Source organism: Tenrec ecaudatus, chromosome 10, assembly GCF_050624435.1.
Source record: "Tenrec ecaudatus isolate mTenEca1 chromosome 10, mTenEca1.hap1, whole genome shotgun sequence".
In the NCBI taxonomy this organism is placed as follows: Eukaryota; Metazoa; Chordata; class Mammalia; order Afrosoricida; family Tenrecidae; genus Tenrec; species Tenrec ecaudatus.
Genome location: NC_134539.1, coordinates 559839 through 583295, shown reverse-complemented (window position 1 = coordinate 583295; position 23457 = coordinate 559839). Strand labels below are relative to the sequence as shown.

The following is a 23457-nucleotide window of genomic DNA, read 5'->3' as shown; positions in this document are numbered from 1 at the left end:
CCTGTTCTGGATCGGGGTCCCAGGGTCCCCCCACCTCTGAGACGTGACTCTGACCCAGATCTCATGCCACTAGGCAGGGAGCACTTGCTGACTCAAACTCACACAGGAGTCTTAGGCGGTGCAGGGCAGGCCTGCTGGCCCTTGGTGTCCTGTCCTGGGGAGGGCCCTGCCCAGCCAGCAGTGAGCCCACAGCACCTAGCCTCTGCCCCACATCTAACCAGACGCCCAGGGCCATGTCACCAGTACGCCTTCCTGGTGGCAGTTGTGGAAACCCAGCACCACACAGGCACCGGAGCTGAGGGGCCACCTGCAGAGACCCACCTGGCAGCGGCTGAAGAGGTCGGCGAGGGTGACACGCACGTTGAAGTGTTTCAGCACGGCCCGAGCCTGCTCCCGCACCTTGAGGGAGCAGTCCACCAGGAGGCAGCGGCCAGTCCCAACCTGGGCCCGGAGCTGCAGGGAGGGGCGGCACTGGGCTGGGCAGACGCACATACACCCACTGCCAGGCCCACCTCTCTACCCGCCCTGTGCAGCCTGGTGGCTGAGGGGCTCCTTACCTTGTGGTATGGAAGCCCGGATGTCAGGACCACCCTCTCTTCCTGCCGGGCAACCTGTTCAGGGGCCAGAGTCACAGCAGCTGCGCTTAGGGCTGCCCTGCCTCCCGCACCCCTTTTCCCGCCAGCTCCCTTGGCCTCCCAGGATGCTTTGCCTGGGACGTCGGCTGAGACTGGGCAGGAGTCACAGTGCACAAACAGGACAGTCAGAGAAACAAACTGGACACCGCAGGGTATGAGGCAGGGACAGGTCTTTAAGAGTGACCGAGGAGATGTGAAAGAAAGAAGAGGCAGCGTGCTAGAAACCCAAGGCTGGAGTGTGTTCAGCAGCACTTGGGGGGGTGGTTTGGAATGGGCAGGAGCCCAGCCACGAAGATGAGAAAAACCCAAGCCTCGGTAGGTGGATCAGAGGGGGTGGCGGGGGGTAGGGGGGGAAGAGGAGGGAGGGAATGATGAATTGGAGTTTCAAAGAGAGATCAGAAAGATAGAGACAGTATCCACGGGAAGACGGCTGAGGATGCTATGGATCGAAAACTAAAGGCCACATCTTCGATTCAGGAAGCCAAATGGGCAGGAGCACTTCTTTAACACACCCGCCCTCAGCCACAGTCACAGCCACAGTGAAGCTGCAGACACCAAGCAGATAGACCGAGACGGATGCTGTGGTCCAGAGAAGGGCGGACAGTACCTGGTGTCCACCAACAGCTGGTGGACCCACAGCAAGAGGCTAGCAGCCAGGGAAGGGCAGCTGAGGCCGGTCCTAATCCAGCCACACCGCCTCTCTAGGGGCGAGCAGGGAGTTTACATGATCACGATCACTTCCTACTGAGCCAGCAGCAGCGCAGGACGGGGAGGCGGGGAGAGGAGACAGGCATCCCGAGCTTGCCCATCTTATAGATGTGATCTCAGAACAGTGGAAGTAGTTTACAAAACAAAACACAAAGACTGCTAAAAACTAGAAGAAAATTAAGCAAACGGCCACCTAGAGAAGAGCTCTCCCAGGTGATTTGGAAGCACAGACACTGCCCTTACTAGAGACCCAGGCCTTCACAGAGTTCACTGTCTCAGGCTGGGCTCGAGCTGGTCAGGCGTGAAGCCACTGGGTCAGATGTCAGGCTGGAGGCTTCTCCTGACCCGCACAGCTGATGTTCCCAAGAGGGGCAGGTCAGACAGCAGGCTTCTGGCTGCAGAGGGGAATGAACCCGAGGCCAGCAGGTGAGTTGGGAGACTGCTGATGACTCCCAGAATAGGCTGCTGGCTCAAATCCAAAGAGCCAAAGTTCAACTGATGTAACAGGTGCAGGACTCCAGACCCAGCGAGCAGCAATCAGGGTTCCCTTCAGCATACTGCTCAGGGCTGTGACCCGAGGGAAGCTGCTGCAACCACTCCAACTCCCTACAACTGGTAGGCTGCTCCCAGACCTGTGGACCCAACTTCATCGCTAGGCCACATCCTGGGGGGTGACTAGGTCTGAACTTTCAATCACTGAGACTCCTGGCCCAGCCAAGTTGACACAAAACATGAGCTATTCACAAAGGTTTGTTTTCTTGAGCTGCCCTCTGGAATCTTCCACTCAGCGATTTGAACTCATCACGTCTTCCATTTGCTGAGCTACTCAGTCGACGTTCGAGAGGGAGCTTCAGAGTCTCCTGACATCCACGCTGGGCATTTCTTTCTGCCCTGCCCCTGTGCTTTCCTCACATGCTCGTGCCGCCCTTGATGTCCCACAGTTCACCTGGTGTGGAGACACCAGTGTTCGATGTGTAGACTGTTTTTGAGATGGTCTCCAAAGCCAGGTGGGATGTTCAAGGTGGAGGTCCTGGTGAGGTCATGGAGTATGCGTCAGGCTGCTCACCACGAGCATCAGTAGGTCAAAACCACCAGCTGCTCCGAGGGAGAAAGACGAGGCTTTCCACTGCCGTAAACATTTAGAGCCTTGTCTTTTCTTTCTTACTGCTTATCTGTCTTATTATCTTTATATTATTCTTTTCTTCTTGCTGTTTTGTTTTTTATTGTTTTTGTTGGGTTTCCCAGTTTTGTGAGTCACAGAAGGAGTGGGTGCGTAGAGAAAATACCTGATGCAGTGGTTTGCTGGGGTGGGAAGGTGAGGGGATTTGGGGAGCCAATCTTGAATGTGGGAGAGGGAGGGAGCCCTGGAACAGATTGTGATGAACGTCTATCCAACTCTTTTACCAAGCGATTTAACTCTGGCATGTAGGGTATGTGGACGCTAAATCAAGGAGCCTTTTTAAGAAAAGGAAAGAAGCCAGACTTGACCAAGGTGAGCAGGGGTGACGGAGAAAGGTGTTGCTCAAGCTCACTGAGTCTGTGTTGAAGGTGGTGGAATACCAGGAAGACATCAGCCATGGCTGTCCAGCATGAGGAGCACAGCCAACGGCACTGAGTTAGACAAGGAAGACTTGTGGGGTTGGAGAATATTTTGTTGTGTGTGTTTGCCACAGTTAGAAAAATGATGCCATGAATAACACCGAGTACACAGAAGAAGACAACAGTCTGGGATTGGCTGTGGCGAGAATGGTGCGGCTCTTCCTGACTCTTCGACTGAATTGTGACTTGGGGTGGGGTGTCCAGACAGCTGCTAGAAAAGGAAGGGGGAGATGAGAGACCCACAGGGGCAGTTCTATGCTGTCCTCTGGGTCACTGTGAGCAGAACCGACTGGATGGCCCCACTTACAGGGTTCGTGTAGGCGAGTTTGGATGTTCTTCCACTTCACCTGAACCTGCTCCAGCAGGTGATGGTCGTCCTGCAGTTGGTCCCTGGGCTTGTTCTGACGGAAGTGGTGTCTCCTCGCCTCGGTCCACAGATGCACTTCCTTTGAGTTCCCTGCACTCCATCTAATCACAGTCAACGTTGACGTTGTGGGAAAGAGAGGTTTGCAATCAAGAAGTCGTTGGTCTTGCCAAATTCTTTTTTTGCCAAATTCTATCCTGTGCTCTCTGGCATCATTTCCATCACCAAGGCTGTATTTTTAGGCACCAATACCTTCTTCCTTATTTCCCATGTCCACGTCCAATCACCGGTCATTATCAATGCTTCTTGATTGCACGTTGGGTCAATGTCAGACTGAAGAAGCTGTGAACCTGTTCACTGTCTTCATCTTGGGCATCCATGGTTTTGAGTACATTTGGGTTGCAGGCATATGTTCATTGGATGACCTTGTGGGCTTGCAGGCATATGTTCATTGGATGACCTTGTAGGCTTGCAGGTAAATGTTCATTGGATGACCTTGTAGGCTTGTGGGTATTATTTGATTGCTGGCAGCATTGCGCTTCCAAATAGATCTGAGAGTTTTGCTTGTAACCACACATTCCTGGCAGAGTAGACTCTGTGACTGTCTGATTCAAAATACCCACTAGCAGTAACTCCAATGAAACATGCAAAGACTTGAAGTCAGACAGCCAAACAGCAAAGAACATGCGCAGCATCTCTAGAGCTGAAAGAACCCAAGAAGCCTTCGAGCGTAACACTGAATGGTGCAAGAGGCATCAAGAGCAGGCAGGACGCACAGAGTCAAGGTACGAAAGCCAACTGGTCAGTATCAAACCATTTCAGGAGACAGAATATGATCAATGATTGATGACAGGGAAGGAAGAAGTTCAAGTCCACGCTGCACTGAAGGCACTAGGGGAACACAAGCCTCCAGGAATCAACAGAAGACCATCTGAGCTGTTTTGACAAGTGGGTGCAACATTGGGAGCGCTCACTCATCTTCCAGGCCCCAAACTTGCCAAGACAGCTACCTGGCCAGCCGACTAGAAGAGGTCCATCTTTGGGCCCCTTCCAAAGAAAGATGGAGAATGTGGAAATTATCAAACATTATAGTTAAGATCACAAGCAAGGATGGTTTTACCGGAGATCATTCAAAAACAGCAACAGCACCATGCTGCCAGGAATTCAAGCTGGGTTCAGATGTGAACCAGGAGTGGAAGTGATCATTGTCGGTGTTGGATGGATCTTGAGAATACCAGAGTGATGTTGACCTGCTTCCTTGACTAAGCAAAGGAAGGCATTCGACTGGGCGGATCACAGACAACCTCACCGGAATGGTCATTACAGAGCATCTACAGAGCTGCTGTAGGGACCTGCATGTGGACCAAGAGTTGTGGCTCTAACAGACCAGGAGACACACATGGCTTACAATCAGGGCTGCTTCCTCTCGCCACACCGTCCAATTTGGATACCTGGGGGGCATCATCGGAGAAGCTGGGCCTGATGAAGAGGAGGGTGCACGGAGATTGCACTCCGACAGGTAGATCGCACAACTCTAAGTGCGGACAGGGAAGCACTGCGTGCGGCCAGAACTGGGCACGCAGAGAGCCCTTGGATCGGAATCACAAGGTGTGACATCAATCCTTCAGGTAAGTCATCGTATTTTTTTTTTTTAAAAAAAGGACTTTGTCCTCCACACCCTGCAAAGGCCTGGGAGGAGAGCCTGCCAGGGGCAGCAGACACAGGCGTGGCCTCGGAGCACCTGTTCAGTCCAGGGTCTTGGAGAAATGGCAGAAGATGGGCAGAGCGACACCAGGACTTGGTGCAGCCCACAGCAGGGATGCTGCCTACTGCCCGTCCCAGGTGGTTCAGTGAAGGCTTTGGGCCAGGGGCATCGTGGGCCTGATCCCCAAGGGAGCAACGCAAGGGCCAGCAGCAGCAGGTCACAGCGATGCGAGGGGCGGAGGGTCACCGCAACACAGAAGGAACCTCTCTTGACCTCCTCCTAGCAGGACTCTGAGGGTCCCGGCCACCCGAACCCCAGCTGCCCTGGCCCAGGGGCTCGCTCACCTCTGCGGCCCGACGGTGGTCGTCGCCAGAGTCCAGCACGCACACGTTCACGCCTAGGCAGCGCAGGCTCCTTGCCAGCCCCTGCAGCATGTTGTCACACACCACGCGGAAGTCCCTGGCGGACACCTGGGGGGCCGCTCCACTGCCTGCAGCCCCGGGAACCTACAAGGCAGTGCCTCTCATTGGTACCTCTCCACGCCAGGGTGGGTGGGATTGAGGGGTGGCCCAGGGAGCCCTTGGATGGGCCTTGACGAGAGAGAGCCGGAGTGCTGAGCAGGAAGACATGGTGGGTGCCTACCCCCTCCCCATCCCTGCCGGTTCCCCAGAGGCCTGCACTCACCTGCTGCGGTGGGGCCAGGCCCTCCTGCTGGCCGGGCAGCCTCTGGGCCCCTGCTCTCATGCTGCACCGGGCCCCCCGGCTCGGGGTCAGGCTCTTGGCCAGGTGAAAGTAGGCGGGGTCTCGGCACAGGGCCTTGTACACCTCCAGCAGGCAGTAGGCGTCTGTGGCTGGGGGCAGGGGGCCGCCTCAGCTTCCAGTGCGCACGTGCGCACCGACAGGGTCCTCGCTGCCACACCCAGACTCCCAGGCTGCCCCCGGCACATACCGGCATACAGGAGCTGCTCCTCGCGCAGCGGCCTCCGGTCCCAGTTGGACAGCTGCTGCGCCTTGTCCAGGGGCTTGCCCAGCACCTGCTGCACTAGCAGGCTCAGGCCACGGGGAGCCCGTGCCTCATCCACCGCCCAGGTCCTCTGGTCTGCCAGCCGCACCTGCCAGACAGCGCCCGGGTGCTCAGTGCCCCCGGGGTCCCGCCCACCACTTCCACCCCCACCACCTGGGGAGCATGCCCTACCTCCATGCCAGCCCACTGCTCCCTTACAGAGCCTGACCTCCACACGGCCCAGCCCACCCTCCCTGATACCCTGTCCCCTCTCCTGCCCCAAATCCCTGACTGCAAGTCTAGGCTGTCCCCTGTGTCTGCCCCCACCCATGTCCTCCCTCATGTCCCTCTGTGTCCCCGGCACGGACCTGCCCATGCACTGACTGCAGGTCCAGGCTGCCCTGCATCTGCTGCCCAGCATTGGTGAAGTCGGTGCAGAAGGTGCTCAGGCTCTTCAGGTCCCCAGCCATCCCATAACCTGCACATGGGGTCACACGTGGCGACAGACTCAGCCTTCCTCCTGCTCACCCAAGGGGTGCACCCAGCACCCTCCCTGGCCAGAGGAGCAGGCTCACCCAGCTTAGTGATGGAGGGGTCTGAGAGGAGCTGGCCCAGGAACTGGGACAAGGCCTGCGCCCCCTGCCCACCGGGTGGCCTCGCGAGTGTGTGTAGGTCCAGCAGCAGCACACAGCCCTCCACTGCCAGCTGTGCCAGGGAAGCACAGGGCCGGCCCGCCATCCGGAACAGCGGTCGCCACTCCAGGTCCAGGCCAACCACGCCCCCCGGCTGCCAACACAGAGGCCAGGCCTGAGCAGGGCACCCAGCGCTGGGTCCATGCCCCACCACTGCTGACACAGAGGCTTGGGAGCAAAGGGGGCTTCCCCCCACCCCCAACGCCCACCTGAAGGAGTCGGGGCCCAAGCCTGGCCAGGTCTTCAGTTGTGGCCACAAGGTGGATATGCTCCCGTGAGAGTGGCAGCTGGTAGTAACTGCTCCTGTCTTTTTCTGGCTCCTTGAAGCTCCGGCCAGCCTGGCCCATCCTACGAGGGGCAGAGATGAGGCCGCATCACGCTGACACATGGGAGATGCAGGGCCGTGCCCCAAGGCCAGGGCTCCTCAGGCTGCCGGGCACCTACCTCTCCTGCAGCCGAAGCCGGCTCAGCTCCTTGGCCACGGTTGCTGGCAATTGCTCCTCAGGCAGGGAGAGGTCCTGGAGGCTCTGGGCAGTCCTGGCCACACCACCGTGAGCAGTCAGCAGCCGGAGCAGCTGGTCCTGCAGCCATTTGCTCTGCCCAACCAGGTCCTAGGGAGGCAGGCCACTCAGGACATGACAGACACCCCAGACCTGCTGCCCGCCACTGGGCTGGCCCAGATAGAGTCTGAGCCCAGAAGGGCAGCTGTGTAACACTGGGCCTCTGCTGACATGCTGAGCCGCCCCAGTACCCCACTGGTCTACTCTGACTGGGCAGCTGGTCCATGGTCAGAGAGCATACCCCTCTGCCATGCTGCTCACTGGCTGGGACGACCTTACTCCACAGCCTGCCTCTGTGGGCCACCTTGTGCCTACCCTGGGGGGGGGCCTGAGTTTGGACACAGACATTTTACGAGGGTCTCTCCGAACTCAGCACACATGAAGCTGAGCCCCCTGCCCAGTCCCACCCAGCAAACCTGAGAGTGAGAATGGGAAGGAGGTGGGGGGTATGGGCCTTCAGAGAGGCTCCTGAGGCCTGAACAGCCCCACCCACGTCTTCTACCCATAGCCTGGCTGCACTCTACCCCTCAACGATCCTCCCCCCGGTGGCCGCAGGTTCCCACGTGGACCACAATCAGGGGAAACAACTGCACTTTCTTCAGGATGTCCGCTGCCCGAGCGGCCACCACAGCTTCGGCACCCAGGGGGACGGGCCAGCTTTCCGGGCCCTGCTGGGTGAGGGGCTACATTCCTGTCTGGTGACTCATGTCCTCGCCACCCCTGGGAGCCAGTAGGAGGACTCCAGGCACTTCATCCGCTACCTAAGAGGGAGATGTTGCCCAGCCCCAGGGTCAGCTTGGTGCTGCAGACACTGGGCATCTCTGCTCACCCCCCACCCAGGCCCTGAGGGCAGTTCTGTCCCCAAGACAGCCCAATGAGATGGATGCTGCAGGCCCAGGCTGTCATGTGGGGGTGGGGACACTGACAGCCCAGTCCCTACCACAAGGGCAGGAGGGCCTGCAGCAAGTCTCCTTCACGACCCCAACCTGGATCCCAGCTGCAGCCCAGCCCAGTTCATGGTCGGGATGTGGCTGTCACCTCCCTGAGGACCCACTCTCGGCAGGGCCTGCTCCGGGACGCAGAGGATCTGGGTGCCCCATTGCCTTGGGCTACGCCTTTCCTCACACTGTACCCCCCACAAGGTGCCCATGAGCCCACAGGTCCTGTCAGTGCTGATCCTGCGGATTCCTCCACCCCTCTGTGAAGGGCAGGATGGCAGCTGCTGGGGCCAGGCCTCAGGCTCCTGAGGCACCCTCACCGCTGCCCGTCTTTGGACTCTTCGGCCCCCTCGGCATAAACCCAGGCCCCGACAACATGGCCTCTGCTGACTGACCACTGGTCTCAGGCCACAGCACAGGGGGCCTACCTGCTACCTCACAGGCACACATGGACACACAGGTCCATGCTGTGATGGCATGACCGTGTGTGACCACATTTGAGCAGAGGCTTGCACACGTCTGGTAGTGGTGGGAGGGAGGGGGTGGTGATGTCCTGAGAAGCTGGGGTGGCGGATGGTACTGAGGCGTGGAGATGAGTGGATTGGGGGTGGTGGTGAGAGGTGATGGTGCTGAGGGACAGTGACAGTAGGACAGGTGGTGACGAGACAGTGATGGTGACGGGACACTTTGGGGACAGGGTGCTGGTCCGAGGATGGCAGAGAGTGTTGGGGAGAGGGGTTGAAAGTACACGATGGGGCTGCGGGTCAACAGGATGTGCTCACTGCATCACATGACTGGATGTGATCAACTGTCAACTGAACAGTGGGGAGACTTCGTGGGCTGCAGCCTGCCTTTGTGGGCGTCCTGGGACAGCTCATGCGCACTCCCTTCGGACTGTCGCTCTCATTCCTGGGACACAGGCCTGAACAAGTTTTGTCCCTGCTGGCTGCCTGACCTGTTGGTTTGGGGTCTGCTGGCCACTGCAGTTCTGCCACCCAACAGTGGCCCCCAGTCTGCTGGCTGACAGGTGGGTTTTTGAGTTGCCACTCTGCACCGTGGCACAGAGTGGCCATCCTCTGTGAGCCTGGTGCTCCCACAGCACTCGGGCAGGTGGACAGCCAGGGGGAAGGAGGACTCACCTGTACCAGGTCAGCCCAATTCTCCTGAGACAGGCTTCTCTGTAAGAAGCAGCACAGAGAAGCTTGAGTTAGCTGGCCGTGCCTGCCTCCCCTGCCCCCGGGCACCTGCCACTCTCCCGCCCTCGACTGCTCCCATAGGCTCCTGTGCCCACCTGCCCGCACCTCCACGAAGCGCTTGTAGCACAGGTACTTCAGGGTGCCCAGGCGCTGCTGCTTGCTGGCGTTGGGGCACAGGTCTGAAAGAGAGGGCAGGAGGCAGCTTCAGGGGCTCTGGAGTCCTTTGTGGGGACTCCTTCATCCAGTCTCTCTGCTGCCTACCAAGTAGTACGGTGAAGTTAGGGGAGAGAGGTGCCAGGTGCCCCTCAGACAACAGCTGGCAGGCAGAGCACACTGGGCCCTCCTTCTGGCCTCTGCAGAAGCGACCCCTGCCCACCAGGGCTCCCGTGAACCTCTAAGGGGCTTCACCTCCATGGGAGGGGGGGGTCTGGCTGAGAGGTTCCCCACCCTCCACCGGATGTCCCAGGCTGGTCCTTCCTGCCCCTCTGGGCCTCTTCCCTCCAGCAGCCCCGCCTTGCGGCCATCCCGCCTTTTCTCAGCGCTTCCGGCCATTGTGGGCCTGCAGTTGGCTTCCGGCATTGCCCTGCTGGAATGCGGTCCCCAGCAGGGACCCGGCCTCACCGCCCTGTGTCACAGTGGCTACAGGCCAGTGCAACTTCCCACGACCTCGCTTCCACATCCGCATCGAAGGCTGTGGGTGATCATCCCACTGCCAGCTAGGAACCCCAAGGACCCTGCTGATCAGGCCTCCGGTGCACGCTGACTGCCCTGAGCCCACCTGTTGACAGAATAGTTGCGACCTTCTGTCTGAGGGGCTGCCACAGGACCCTGGATGACCTGCAGGCCTAGTGGGGTGCCCCACCAGCACCCCACTCCAGCCTCATGTGAGTGGGTGCCACTCCAACCAGGTGCTCCTTGGTCATGGTCTATGTGTGTTGCCCACGCATCTTCCCCCTGCTGGGAGCACCCACCTGGAAGCTGAGCACCTGCCAACTCCATGGAGTCTGGCAGATGCCCTCCCCCTCATGCCCTGTGCCCTTTTCAATGGGCAGACTGCCCCAGTCTCAGACACGGAGCTGCAGGGCACAGGCCTCTGGACTGAAGCTGCATGGATGGAACCACACACACATGGCCCCCTCACCTGTCGAGTGGGTGCTCCAGACCAACTGGAGTTGAGCAGGCACTCCCACTGCCCAAGGGCCCTGAAAGGAGGCTGCACAGCCGGACAGCACGAAAATGACCTAAGTGGGGTCCAGAGAGTGAGGAAAGGGCACGTGCCAACCAAATGATGCCAGGGGTGCCCTGTTCCCATGGAAAGTCAGGCTTCTGGCACCTTCCACATGTCCTCCACAGGGGGCTGTGCAGGCAGGCGAGGGGAGAGGAGGGCAAGGGGGTCGTGGACGGGGGCGGAGAGGAGAAGGAAGAGGAGGACAAGAGACAGGAGGGGAGGGCAGGGTGCATCTGGCCCTCGGCAGGACGTTTCTGGAAGGTTCCAGCTCCAGTGTGAACGGAGATACAAACATCTCTAAAACATGGGCAGCACAGCAAAGTCCCCTCCCCCATCCCTTGGCCAGTCTATCAACAGGGAGCCCAAAGCCACTCTCTCCTTGGCTGCAGAATGAAGAATCGCCTGGATTTCCCCATTCCCATCAACTAAGAGAACCCAGCGCCTGCCTCTGTCTGTCTGTCCTGCTGCAGGGGTGCTGGAGGCTAGGCCACAGGTATCCCTACACCAGGAGGCCTGCCCATGGGGCACGTTTCAGCAGAGCTTCCAGAGAGAGACCAGGACCTACGTTCACACCTTCGCCTGAGAACACCCTGTGGGCCGCATGCCGGAGGACAAGCCCAGGCTGGCATGCTCTGCACACGTGCAGGCAGAGGAGCCGTGCCGGAGTGAGTGTGGGCGTCTGCTGTGCCTGGGGTGGCCAGGAGAGGAAGTTGACGGGACAACGGCAACAGTACTACAAGATAGCCTCTGTGAAGCGTGTTTCCTGAGAGGTGGGGGGCCCTGGGTGGTGCTGCAGGACAGGTCAGAACGCACACCAGGGGTGCAGACTACAAGAGACTCTGGAGAGCGGCCAGCCAGGAGCCTGACATCGCAGTGCTGCCCACACCAGGTGGCTTCCGCATCCACACCAAAAGCCCTTGCGGGGAACAGCAGACATGCCCCTTACACCCAACAGAAGATGCCTCAGGTCTCTGGGAATAAAACCAAAGCCACTCCATGGCCTGAGAGTTACTGAAGAAGGGAACAAACAAACACTCACTCTGCCATCGACACACTCTCTGTACACCCTGAACACACTCTCTGTACACTCACCGTACACCCTGGACACGCTCTCTGTACACTCACCGTACACCCTAAACACGCTCTCTGTACACTCACCATACACCCTGAACACGCTCTCTGTACACTCAGTGTACACCCTGAACACGCTCTCTGTACACTCACCGTACACCCTAAACACGCTCTCTGTACAATCACCATACACCTGAACACGCTCTCTGTACACTCACCGTACACCCTGAACACGCTCTCTGTACACTCACCGTACACCCTGAACACGCTCTCTGTACACTCACCATACACCCTGAACACGCTCTCTGTACACTCACCGTACACCCTGAACACGCTCTCTGTACACTCAGTGTATACCCGGAACACACTCTCTGTACACTCACCGTACACCCTGAACACGCTCTCTGTACACTCACTGTACACCCTCGGTGAGCTCTCTCTCTTCGTAAGCTCTCTGGACATTTTCTGCACCCTCTACACGTCCACAGTGCTTCCCTGCGAGACTGTACACCCTGACCACACTCTCTATACACTCAGTGTACAAATGGTGGTACCATATGTGCGGAGCACAAAGGTTTGGAACAGCCCAGAAGAAAAGGTGACAAGGCACTTGTGATCCTGGAAGGGCAAGCAGGGCATGGCACAGTAGCCACAAGCAGGAGCCTGGCAGCAGTGATATGGTGGCAGTCAGTGGCACAGGGAGGATGGCTGGCCATGCACCCACTGGAGAGGTCAGAGCAGACCCTGCACTGGGGGAGGGATGCAGGCGGTGGGGTCCCAAGACCCAGGAGATGTGGTGGTAGGTGGGACACATGTACCCAGAGACCTGTGCACACTGGGGACATGAGCCATCAGGGACACCTTCTGGGAGACTGGCATAAACACACAGGTAAAGTCCAGGCCCTGGGCCCTGTTGACCTCATGACATTGGGGCCAGAGGACTCCTGGAGTCAGACCTGTCATGCGCCCTAGGCAGGTGTGGAGACCACGGGGTTCAGCCGGGGATGTGAGGAGAGGTGGGCCACCAGGGCTCCAAGGACCCAGCCAGGCCCACACCCAGGACACCAGGCCGAGGTGAGGAGGAGGGGCCAAGCAAGGACAGGGCAGGTGAGGGCCCTGAGTCACCTGGGAGAAAAGGGGGGGGGGTCCCAGCCCCTTGGGCCCAGAAAGGGAAGAAGACCCCAGCGCTGGCAGCAAGGAGGGTGCAGAGGGCCCAGCACCCAGTGCTGTGGCTGAGCCAGGGCAGAGCATGGGGCGGCCCAGCTCACCTCCTTCCAAGGCGGACTGCTCCAGCAGGCGCATCACCTGCCTGCTCAGCAGCTTGGGACTCAGCATCTCCAGCTTGGTGGCCGTCACCCGTGGGAACTTCCTGGGGAGAGAGCACACTGCAGTCCAGCTGGTTGCGCCATCAGGCCAAGGCGTGCTCTCTGCAGTGGCAAAGCCATCCCTAACACACACTGTGGTTCGGCCCTGCTAACCCCCTTCCTGCCCTGCAGAGGCCAGCACCACGGCCAGCGCCGGGTTTTCGACCAATGTGAACAGGCGCTGGGTGCCCCCCAGGGCCCCAAGTCCTTCCTTGCCTCTCTCCTGTCCTCCTCTGATGGCCTCAGGGAAGTATCAGGGTTTGCTGGTTCTGATATCTCACGTGGAGTGAGGGGCACACGCCTGTTCTGCCTGACCGTGTCTCCCAGCTCCACCCACGGAGCATGCCTGGGGACGGCCTATCTTGTTTGTTTGCTTTTAAATCTTTTTGGGGGGCGGTACAACTCTTATCACAACCCATACATCAATTGAATCAGGCATGTTTGTACATATGTTGCCCTCATTCTTTTCTAGACATGTACTTTCCACTGAAAACCTAATCTTTGAAAACAATCAAAATGCAGGGGAAAACGCAGGCGCTGTCCCACACGCTGTGCTGATCCATCACCACTGATGTGGTGTGTACTTGGTGGTTCGGATCTCTGTGCTACTGGGGCCAGCACTGCAATAAGCACGTAGGTACACTCCTACTCTAAGAGGCTCTGTGGATAGAGCCGGGGGGCAAGGGATGGGAGTTAGATCATGTGGAAGTTGTTGGACATTGGAGGGCCCATCAGTGTCCACGGCCGCAGTACCATATTCCAGGGCCTCCCACAGCCAGGGAATGCCCAGTCCCACCGTCTCAGCTCATCCTTTCCATGGTTTCTTATAGTAGCTATGCTGCTGCTGCTGCTGCCAGGTGATGCCGTGCTGCTGTCAGCTCCCAGAGACGCTGCAAACAACAGCACGGACCCCCGCCCCGTCTGGTCCCAAGTCTGAGCCCATTGTGTCCTCTCATCTAATGGAGGGCCTTCCTCCTCTTTGCTGATCTCCTTTGGCAAGCACGGTGTCCTCGGAGCGCGGCCAAAGCACGTGGGGTGAAGCCTCCTGCTGAGCTCACGGCTGCCCTTCATCTAGTCCAGGCCCGCAGATTATGCGCATGGCACACAACTGGGTAAGTCCTGGTGAAAGAATCTAGCCCTGATCCCCATGTTTCCCGATTCTAAAGCACACATTCTCTCCTGGCTCCATCTGAACAGGCTGTGCACCATCCAGTGCTCTGGAGCCCCCCATTCTTTACCACCTAGGCTGCCATCAAGTGCCTTTGCATGGTCAACAGGGTGCAGGTAAACATCTTCTTGGCATCATAGGCTTTCACCATGGTCTGTCTGACAGCAATAATACCCTCTTGTGTTAGGCGGGGGCCAGTGACCCTAAGAGAGGCACATCAATAGAAATGGCTCATGCAGTCATCGGAGTGGGTGAGTTCAGTCCGGTTCAAGTCTATGATGTCCAGCTGAAGGCTCTTCCTGATGAAGGGTCAGGAAGCAGCAGGAAAGCCACAGGCTGGTGGATGCCAGCAGATCAGGCCTGTGGCTGGCAGAGTGGCACAGATGCAAGGTTGGCAGGCTCTGATGGCTCCTATGGTGGGAGGGCACTGCAGCAGGCCACCGGGAGCATCCAGGGCCAGTGGGAGGGACAGCCAGCAGTTAGCGCTAGGACTGAAGATGGGTGTGGCAGATGCAGGTCAGCAAGGAGAAAGAACCTCTCTGCCTCAAGTCGGCCATGCCCCCACGGAGAGCCCAGACCAAGAACTGTCTAGGAAGAAGGAACTGGCTGTGGACTTGGGGGGGAATTAGCAGCACTGTCAGATAACAAAGGCCTGCTGAACAGAAGCAGGACGCTGCCCGAGACGGTGGCGGAAGACGGCCCCTCGGGTCAGGATGTGACTGAGGGAGTGCTGCCTCCTCAAAGCAGCGTCCACCACCATGTCTGCCACGGAGGACATAGCTGCAGACGTCCACTAATGACCGGAGCCTGGAATGTACAAAGTAGGCATCTAGGAAACCTGGACATCGTCCCAAATGGAAGAGATGCAGGAAGAAAAATGCTCTAGTTGTCAGCGAGCTACTGGCCATTTTGGATGAGAAAACCCTATTGCTGACCATGCTGGAAAGACACGATCAAGAGGAAGGGCCTTGCACCATCGTCCACAAGGACATCTCAAGATTCATTTGAGGACATGCTGTCGGTGACAGGATTATTTCTACCTGCATTCAAGGAAATCCACATCAACACGACTTACTCAAATATATGCACCAGCCACCTAAGCTAGTGAAGAAGAAACTATGGAACTCCACCAGCTTCTCCAGTGTGAAATCCATCTAGCCTGCAACCCAATGCATTGATCACCTGATGACTGGAATGCAAAAGTTGGGAGCAAAGAGGAACATGAGTGGGACAATGCGGACTTGGTGATAGAAATGAAGCTGGAGATCCCATGACAGAATTTTGCAAGACCAACAACTTGTTCATAGCAAGCACCTCTTACCTGTGGACTTTTCCAGAGAGAACACACAGAAATCAAACTGACCACATTGGTGGGAAGAACCACAGAAAAGCTCAATGTCAGTAGCTAACACCACACCAGGTGCCACCTGTGGAAGTGACTATCCATCGTTCATATGTCAGTTCAGGTAAAGATGGCCCAAATCCTCACAGCTGGATCAACAGGTAACATCATGATCCACGGGGGCGGTTGAAGCTGTCAAGGATTCACAACTGATGCTCGTGGAAGCAACAGCCAAGAGATCAAAGACACACTGAATTAGGAAACCCTGCTGTACACGCCTCTTTAAAGTACGGAGGAGCCCCGAAGACGCCTTGAGGACTACCAAGGATGGTGAGGCTTTGCCTAATGTACTTCGGACATGTTGTCGGGAGAGACCAGTCTCTGGAGAAGGACGTCATGTTTGGTAAAGTAGAGGGGCAGGGAAACAAGGAAGGCCCTCAAGGAGATGGTCGGACACTGTGGCGGCAACAATATGGAGACGGTGCAGAAATGGGCAGTGTTTGGTTCTGCTGTGCATAAGGACAATACGGATCAGAATCGACTTGGTGGCATCTAACAACAAGCTTCTGGCTGAAGCTAAAGAAAATTAAAACAAGTGCATGAGAGCCAAAAGGAGACCCTGAGCATATTCCACCTAAACTTGAAGAACGTCTCAGTCACAGCTTTGATGCACTGCACACTAATGATGCAAGACCTGCTGAGCTGTGGAAGGGTAGTGAAGAAAGAACAGGTCACTAACACGCTGTCCAGGATTGTCTTGCTGGGATCCACAATCAAGGCTCATGGCAGCAGCAGCCAGGAGACCAGCTCAATCATCTGCCCAAGCCCTCTTTGCAGTGTTGAAGGGTGAGGAAGTTTCCTGAGCACTAGGGTGCTCCTGACCCACGCCATGGCCTTTTCAATCACCTCGTGCCTGTGAATGAATGTTGGACATTGAATTAAGACTGAGGAAAAATTGATGGGTGTGAATGACGATGCTGGCAAAGAACATGGAAAGTACTGTGGACTGCCAAAAGGACAAGCCAATCGGTCTGGCAAGAAGCATAGTCAGGATGACGAGACTTTGTTTCAAGTACTTTGGACATGTCAGGAGAGAACAGTCCCCGGGGACATCATGCTTGGTCAGGTAGAGGGACAGAGAAAGAGGAGGAGACCCTGGACACAATGAGTTGGGACAGTGTCAGCAGCAGTGGGTTCAAGCATCAGGAGGGCTGTGAGCACACAGGACGAGGCCACACTTGGTCCTGCTGCACATCGGGCCCCTCAGAGTCAGGACCAACCACTACATCAGCAACAGAACGAGGGTGGCTGATTGGCTCGCAGCAGGTCCCACCATGGGGTTGACTGCATTCAATTCGCCTCGACGATGCGGGAGGCCGTGACTGCCAAGTCACTGAGAATCCTGGCCCAGCTCCGTTGACAGGTTCCTCAACCTCTTGGAAATCAGGCTGGACTCCCTGGTAGTTCCTTGTCAATGTTCTGCTGCCATTGTTCTTGAGTTACCTTCAGCAAAACCTGGCTGGTCCGTGATGGTAATGATTCTGTTGGCTCACCCATCTTTGGCATCGGCATGGCAGCTGTTTCCCAGGTGTCTGGGAAAGTGAGCCCACAGGCAAGCAGCCCACCCAAGGCCAGGGTTGCACACCTTTGTTGGAGCCTTCAGTTTTCACGGTGCTCTTGGCATGGTGTGGACTCCTCCTTGACTGTCTCTGGCTTGTGGCCATGTGCTACCCCTTGAAGGGCTGGATGTTGGTCGATCCTTTTTGGTGCACGAGTCTGGGCATGCCTTCCATCGCCTCTTGATGTCTCAATATTGTAACTCAGGGCCTGAATGGTTTCTGCAGTTCTTTAACTTGACAGCCGCCCTGTGAGCATAAAGTATGCCTCTTGGCATTTGGGTTTGAATTTCCTGGTGGCTAATCACACTGAGCGCCTTTCCACGTGCTCGCAGGTCACCCCTTAACTTCTGTCTTGAGGCGTCTGTCCACTTGGTGGGCTACCCATTGGTGATTGGGTTACTCTTTTTGTTCCCGGGCTGTGACAGTTCTTTATGTGTTCTGCAGACTAAGCCCTTATCAGCTATATGGTTTCCAATATTTTCTTCCATGATATAAGTTGTCTCTTCACTCTTCAAAAAAATAATTTTATTAGGGGCTCATGCAACTCTTATCACAATCCATACATACATCAATTGTGTCCAGCACATTTGTACATATGTTGCCATCATCATTCTCAAAACACTTGCTTTCTACTTGAGCCCTTGGCATCAGCTCCTCATTTCCCCCTCCCTGCTCCCCCCTCCCCCCTGAACCCTTGATAATTTATAAATTATTATTATTTTCTTATATCTCACACCATCCAACATCTCCCTCACCCACTTCTCTGCTGTCTGTCCCCCAGGGAGGAGGTTATATGTAGACCTTGTAATCTGTTCCCCCTTTCTCCCTCACCTTCCCTCCACCGTCCCGATATTGCCACTCTCACCACTGGTCCTGAGGGGTTCATCTGTCCTGGATTCCCTGTAGTTCCTGTTCCTATCTGCACCAAGTTTGTAGGCAGAATTGGGATCATGATAGTGGGGGGGAGGAAGCATTCAGGAACTAGAGGAAAATTGCATATTTCATCGTTGCTACACTGCACCCTGATTGGCTTGTCTCCCCGCAGCCCTTCTGCAAGGGGATGACCAATTTCCCACAGATAGGCCCTGGGCCCCCACTCTATACTCTCCCTCATTCACAATGCTGTGATTTTTTTTTTTTGTCTTTGATGCCTGATACCTGGTCCCTTTGATGCCTTGTGGTCTCACAGTCTGGTGTGCTTCTTCCATGTGGGTTTTGTTATTTCTCAGTTAGATGGCCCCTTGTTTATCTTCCAACCTACAGGACCCCAGATCCTATTTATTTTCACAGCCGGGCACCGTCAGCTTTCTTCACCGCATTTGCCTATGAACCTGCTGTCTTCAGCATTCATGTCGGGGTAGACTAGTGTGTTTCTTTGTCTCTTCACTCTTGATAAAGTTCCTTGATGCACCGAAGTTTAAATGTCTGGAGAAGTCCGGTCTATCTTCACTTCTGCTGCTAGTGATTTTGGCATCATTTCTAAGAACTCATCTTCGAAAACGCAGCGCTCCTGGTTTCTGCTCTGTGACCGATCTGAAGCTGCTTTCTGTGGATAATCAGGAGGTGGATCAGCTGGAGCAGAGCACCATTCTTCAAAGAGAGGAGTCCTTTCTCACGGAATGGATTAACACCCCTGTTGAAGTCAATTGACCTTAACTGTCTGTTTGTATTTCTGGACTCTCAACTATTTCTTTGGTTTACAGTTACATTTAAGTATGCTTACTTTCATCAACGTCATGCACACCCAGAGTTTAAGACTGAGACAAGCGTCTGCAGCTTTAGGAGACTGCTGCCTCAGTGTCTCCGCTCTGGAGCCAGCAACTCTTGGTATGGCCTAATAGGTCTCCCTGCTTCCAAACAAACCTGGCCATCTCCTGGTTACTCTGGCTCAGCATCCTCTACTGACAGCTAACATGCAAGGCACCCACCTGACCTCCTCAAAGACACACCAAAGTTGTCAGCGAAACAAGGGCGTCCTCGGCCTCACACAGCCTGGTGCAGCCTCCCCAGAGGTCAAGGAGAAGACCTGGGTCAGACTGCTCCTCAGAAGGCCTTTCTCAGAGCCCTGCTGCCAGCCTGGCCACTCTGGTGTGAGACACTATCATCTCGACATACACACGCACACACGCACTCCCGTAATAGACTAAGACTCATGGGGTCCCTGAGAGTTTCAGTCATGAATAAAGTCTGAGTCTTGGAAGGGTTTTCTTTGCATCTACAGGCAAGATGGCATAGCTTTTGTTATCTTATCAGTATGGTAGGTTTAAAGGATTTATCTTTTATATAAAATTGGCATCGAGAAGGGAACCGATTACAAGGATCTACATATGACCTCCTCCCTGGAGGATGGACAACAGAAAAGGGGATGAAGGGAGACGTCGGACAGGGAAAGATATGACAAAATAATAATTTATAAATTATCAAGGGCTCATGAGGGAGGGGGGAGCGGGGAGGGAGGGGAAAAATAAGAGGACTTGATGCCAAGGGCTTAAGTGGAGAGCAAATGCTTTGAGAATGATGAGGGCAACGAATGTGCGGGTGTGCTTTACACAATTGATGTGTGTGTGGATTGTGATAAGAGTTGTTTGAGTCCCTAATAAAATGTTCCAAAAAAAAAAGAAAGAAGAAGGTAAAATAAAAATGAGGAGCTGAGACCAAGGGCTCAAGTAGAAAGCAAGTGTTTTGAGAATGATGATGGCAACCAATGTACAAATGTGCTTGACACATTGGATGGATGGATGGATTGTGATAAGAGTTGTACGAGCCCCCAATAAATAATTTGTTTTTATATTTAAAAAAATTGGCATTGAGTTTCTGAAATAAATTCCACTTGATCAGGGTGTATTAACCTTTTACAATATTATTTTAAATTCATAATGTATTTAGTATTTTTAGATTGATACTCATGAGACATTGGAATTTAACTTTCCTTTATCATAATGTGTCTTTCAAATTTTGGTATCAAGGTTCAAGCTGGACAAATAAAACAAGTTGAAATGTGTCTTTCTAAAATATTTTCTGGAATAGTTTGTGTAAGTTTGGCAAAATTTCTTTCTAAAATATTTGAAAGAATTCATCAGTGACTCAATCTCGGTCTAAAGTCTCTTTGTGACAAAAAATTTAAATTCTGAGTTCAATTTTTTTAATAAGACTATTCAAATTATCTGCTTTACCTATGATCAGTTTATTCAATACAACTATTCAAATGATCTGTCTTACCTATGATCAGTTTTAGTAAATTGTCTTCAAAGATTTGGTCTATTTCATTTAAATTGTCAAATATATTTGCATCAAGTTGTAGACGACCTCCTCTTATTACCAGCTTAAGTCTGTAGGACTTGTAGTGATGTTCCTTGTAATCACTATATCCTCAGAACTCTTCCTAAAGAAATAATTTGTTTTGGTTTGTTTTTTAATAACTTGTATATTTTTATTTCTTTCTCTCTGAGGCTCCTGGATCACCTGTACCTGAATCAGTCATTATATTGGAATTATAAGTCTGTGCCTACCAGTCTGATTCTACCAGGGTTTATTATTTATTATTAATGACTTAATAGCTAGTGCGGTATAGAAGAACTTTCCTTCCCTACCTGGCAAGAGCATCACTACAGACTCATGAGTTAAAAAAGAAAAATGAAAGATTAAGCACTGTGCTCCACTGTTGTCACCCCTTTGATTCTCGGTCATTTCTACACAGAGCTACTGTTTACGCCAGGGGCGCAGGGCACTTAGAAACCAGGCGCTGGGTGCTGGGCAGGCTCCTGACTGGGGTGTCATTGATTCTAGGCTATGGAACTGGACAGTATTTGGGTTTTTTTAATCACTAATTTAAATATCTGAGTAAATCGAACACCACAAAGTCTTCCCTCCCTTCCCGTTTTCCATATACCCATGTCTGTCTCTTCTTCAGAGTAGAAACCAAGGCGCCCTGCTCTACTGAGGCAGCCACTCGTCTGCTGTCTGGGCTTTTTGACAAGTACCTAATGCATAGCTTGTTTGTGTTTTGAGTAGAACAGAAGCAACCACTCAGCTATGCAGCCAGCGCAAGCCTCAGGTCACGCTGACCCATACAAGGGAGATGGGGCAGGAAGACTCGGCCTCCGTGGAGGGGTGAGGACACAGGTTTGGGCGGAAAATGACCTGCCCCCACTTTGAGGATGGAGTCAGCCCAGTGGATGCGTGGTCATGATGGTCAGCTGGCCTCTGAGCACGGGCTTACCTTGGCCACAGTGACCAGGCCACATGGGAGGCCCCTGTCCTTCAAATGCTGCCCCCCACCCACCCGGCACGCTTGTCTCTACACATAAACACACACACACACACACATACACACACACACGCAGTCACACGTACACACACTCGCAAAGGCATGCATGTCTACATGCAGGCACACATGGCCTTCCTGAACCCTCTCTGGCTCCCGCACAGGCCTTGCGCATGCCTGCTGGCACAGAGCTCTCAGGGCAGGCTGCAGGGAGGCTCACAGCAAAGGGACCTGAGTGCCATCTGATGGGGAGGGGCTGTTGCTTCTTTGATTGGAGCGGCTCCAGCCTCCCCAGACCCCTGCTCCCAAGGGGGCCCTAGCCTGGCCCCCATCTCACGGCAGTGCCTCTGAGGTTCGTGTGCAGGGCCACGTGTGGGCCTTGCAGCCAGGGCCCCACTCCCACCCACCCAGCCCACCCCGCTGGGGTCTCACCTCACGACCTCATGGATGCTGAAGCCGGGCCGGCACCAGGAGTCCAGGAGCACCAGAAGTTGCCTCTGCAGCTCCGGGAAGCCACCCACGTAGCGCTCCACCAGGCTGGTCTTATTTTGCAGCAGCAGCGGGACGGCCATCTGTAGTGGGCACACAGGCCCCCAGGGGTCACGCTCCCACGGGCAGGCCTGTCTTCTTCAGGGAAGGGGCTAGGTGTATCTGCATGGCTCCCTGCCAGCAGGCGTTCTGAGCTTAACCTGATGCCCCAGGCGTGTGGGTACACTCACAGGGCCTGCCCACCTCCACTGGGGGGCCCCTCCCCAGGCCCTGCCATTTTGTGTGGGGACATCCAGGTGGCCTCCAAAGAGGAGTGGGATTCGGGAAGGGTACATTCTCAGTGGGCAGCTTCCCCAAAGGGCCAGAAAACTCTACTGCCCCAAGCCCATGACACTCTGGGTGCCCCTACCGCCCACCCACACCCTGAACTGTGGAGACTGAGGACACCTACCTTCTCCAAGTCCAGTTCTGGCTGCAGCTGGAGCTTCATGCTGAGCAGGGCAGCCTGACAGAGACAAGGGAGTGGCTGCTCTGGCGCTGGTGCCACCTCCCCCACCCCCCAGAGTGGACCTTTGTCAGGAGGACACCGAGAGGCCTGCCCCCACCGGGGAGGAGCAGGTAGCCCCTCTGGGAGGCTCTGGGAGTATCGATACCACCTGGGCCAGAGACGGGGGAGGGGCTGCCCACTGCAGGGGCCATTTTGTGGGCCCAATGGACAAACATGGGTGTGGCAGCAGGGGCAGGGAGGTGGTCAGTGTGAGGGGTGGGCAGAGCTGTCTCCAAGGTCCTTCCTGGTCTCAAACCAACAACAAAACAAGCCACTAGCACTAGGGGAGGGGGAAGGGGGTCAGAGCGCTGAGGGAAGGGGGTCACAGCCCTGGGGGAGGGGTCATGGTGGGGGAAGCATCACAGCATGGAGCAGCACTGAGGAGGGTTGGGGAGAGGGGTCACAGCCCAGGGGAGGTGAGCTGGTCAAAGTGCTCAGGGAGGGAGGAGGCCAGAGTGCTGAACAGCGGCGCCTGGCACCGCCCACATCCCACCTCAGGCTACACCCATGGCTGTGGAGGCACGTGCACACCTCGTGTGCCAGGCCCGTGGCACAAAAATAACATGCCGGCCTGCCCCTCCCGCGGCCTGGGAAAGGTCCCACCCTGAGGCCGTCCAGGGTGGGAGCCCAGAGGCAGACCCTCTCCTGCAGGGCTGCTGTCCCGGCGTCTCCAGCACCTGGCCGGCATCCAGGAGTCCAGCTCCAGCTAGAGCTGCCGGCCTGGTGGCAGGGTTTGGCTGGATCAGAGGCTCAGACAGATGCTGGGCGTGGGAGCCCTCCCCAGGGAGCCCCTATCCCTGAGGGTCTCCTACTCCAGTACCCTGACCCCAAGGGCCCCAGTGGATGGGGTGGGTGGCCTCCAACCTGCCCTTCACAAGTACCCAGATCCCTCCTCTGCTTGCTCAGGCCCCTCAGTGCTCCTCACTCCCACAACCTGGCTGCCCTCCTGCAGCCCAATACAGCCT

At 55.6% G+C, this 23457-nt stretch overlaps 1 protein-coding gene across 3 annotated transcripts in view; it reads right to left on the bottom strand.

The window, feature by feature from the left end:
• The window catches only part of EXD3 (exonuclease 3'-5' domain containing 3), a 64924-nt gene that overhangs the window by 10671 nt on the left and 30796 nt on the right, over window positions 1-23457 (bottom strand). For all 3 annotated transcript variants that reach the window (XR_012786422.1, XM_075559745.1, XM_075559743.1), the window contains exons 6-19: window positions 22397-22450; window positions 21889-22028; window positions 12968-13068; window positions 9506-9579; window positions 9344-9382; window positions 7151-7317; window positions 6916-7054; window positions 6590-6800; window positions 6383-6492; window positions 5961-6123; window positions 5696-5862; window positions 5356-5517; window positions 558-611; window positions 322-453 (exon numbers count right to left, since the gene is read on the bottom strand). Coding sequence is in view for 2 of the 3 variants with exons in the window: in XM_075559745.1 (XP_075415860.1) it covers window positions 322-453; window positions 558-611; window positions 5356-5517; window positions 5696-5862; window positions 5961-6123; window positions 6383-6492; window positions 6590-6800; window positions 6916-7054; window positions 7151-7317; window positions 9344-9382; window positions 9506-9579; window positions 12968-13068; window positions 21889-22028; window positions 22397-22450 (1713 nt within the window). In the remaining variant the exon portion in view is untranslated. The remainder of the gene's footprint in view (window positions 1-321; window positions 454-557; window positions 612-5355; window positions 5518-5695; window positions 5863-5960; window positions 6124-6382; window positions 6493-6589; window positions 6801-6915; window positions 7055-7150; window positions 7318-9343; window positions 9383-9505; window positions 9580-12967; window positions 13069-21888; window positions 22029-22396; window positions 22451-23457) is intronic.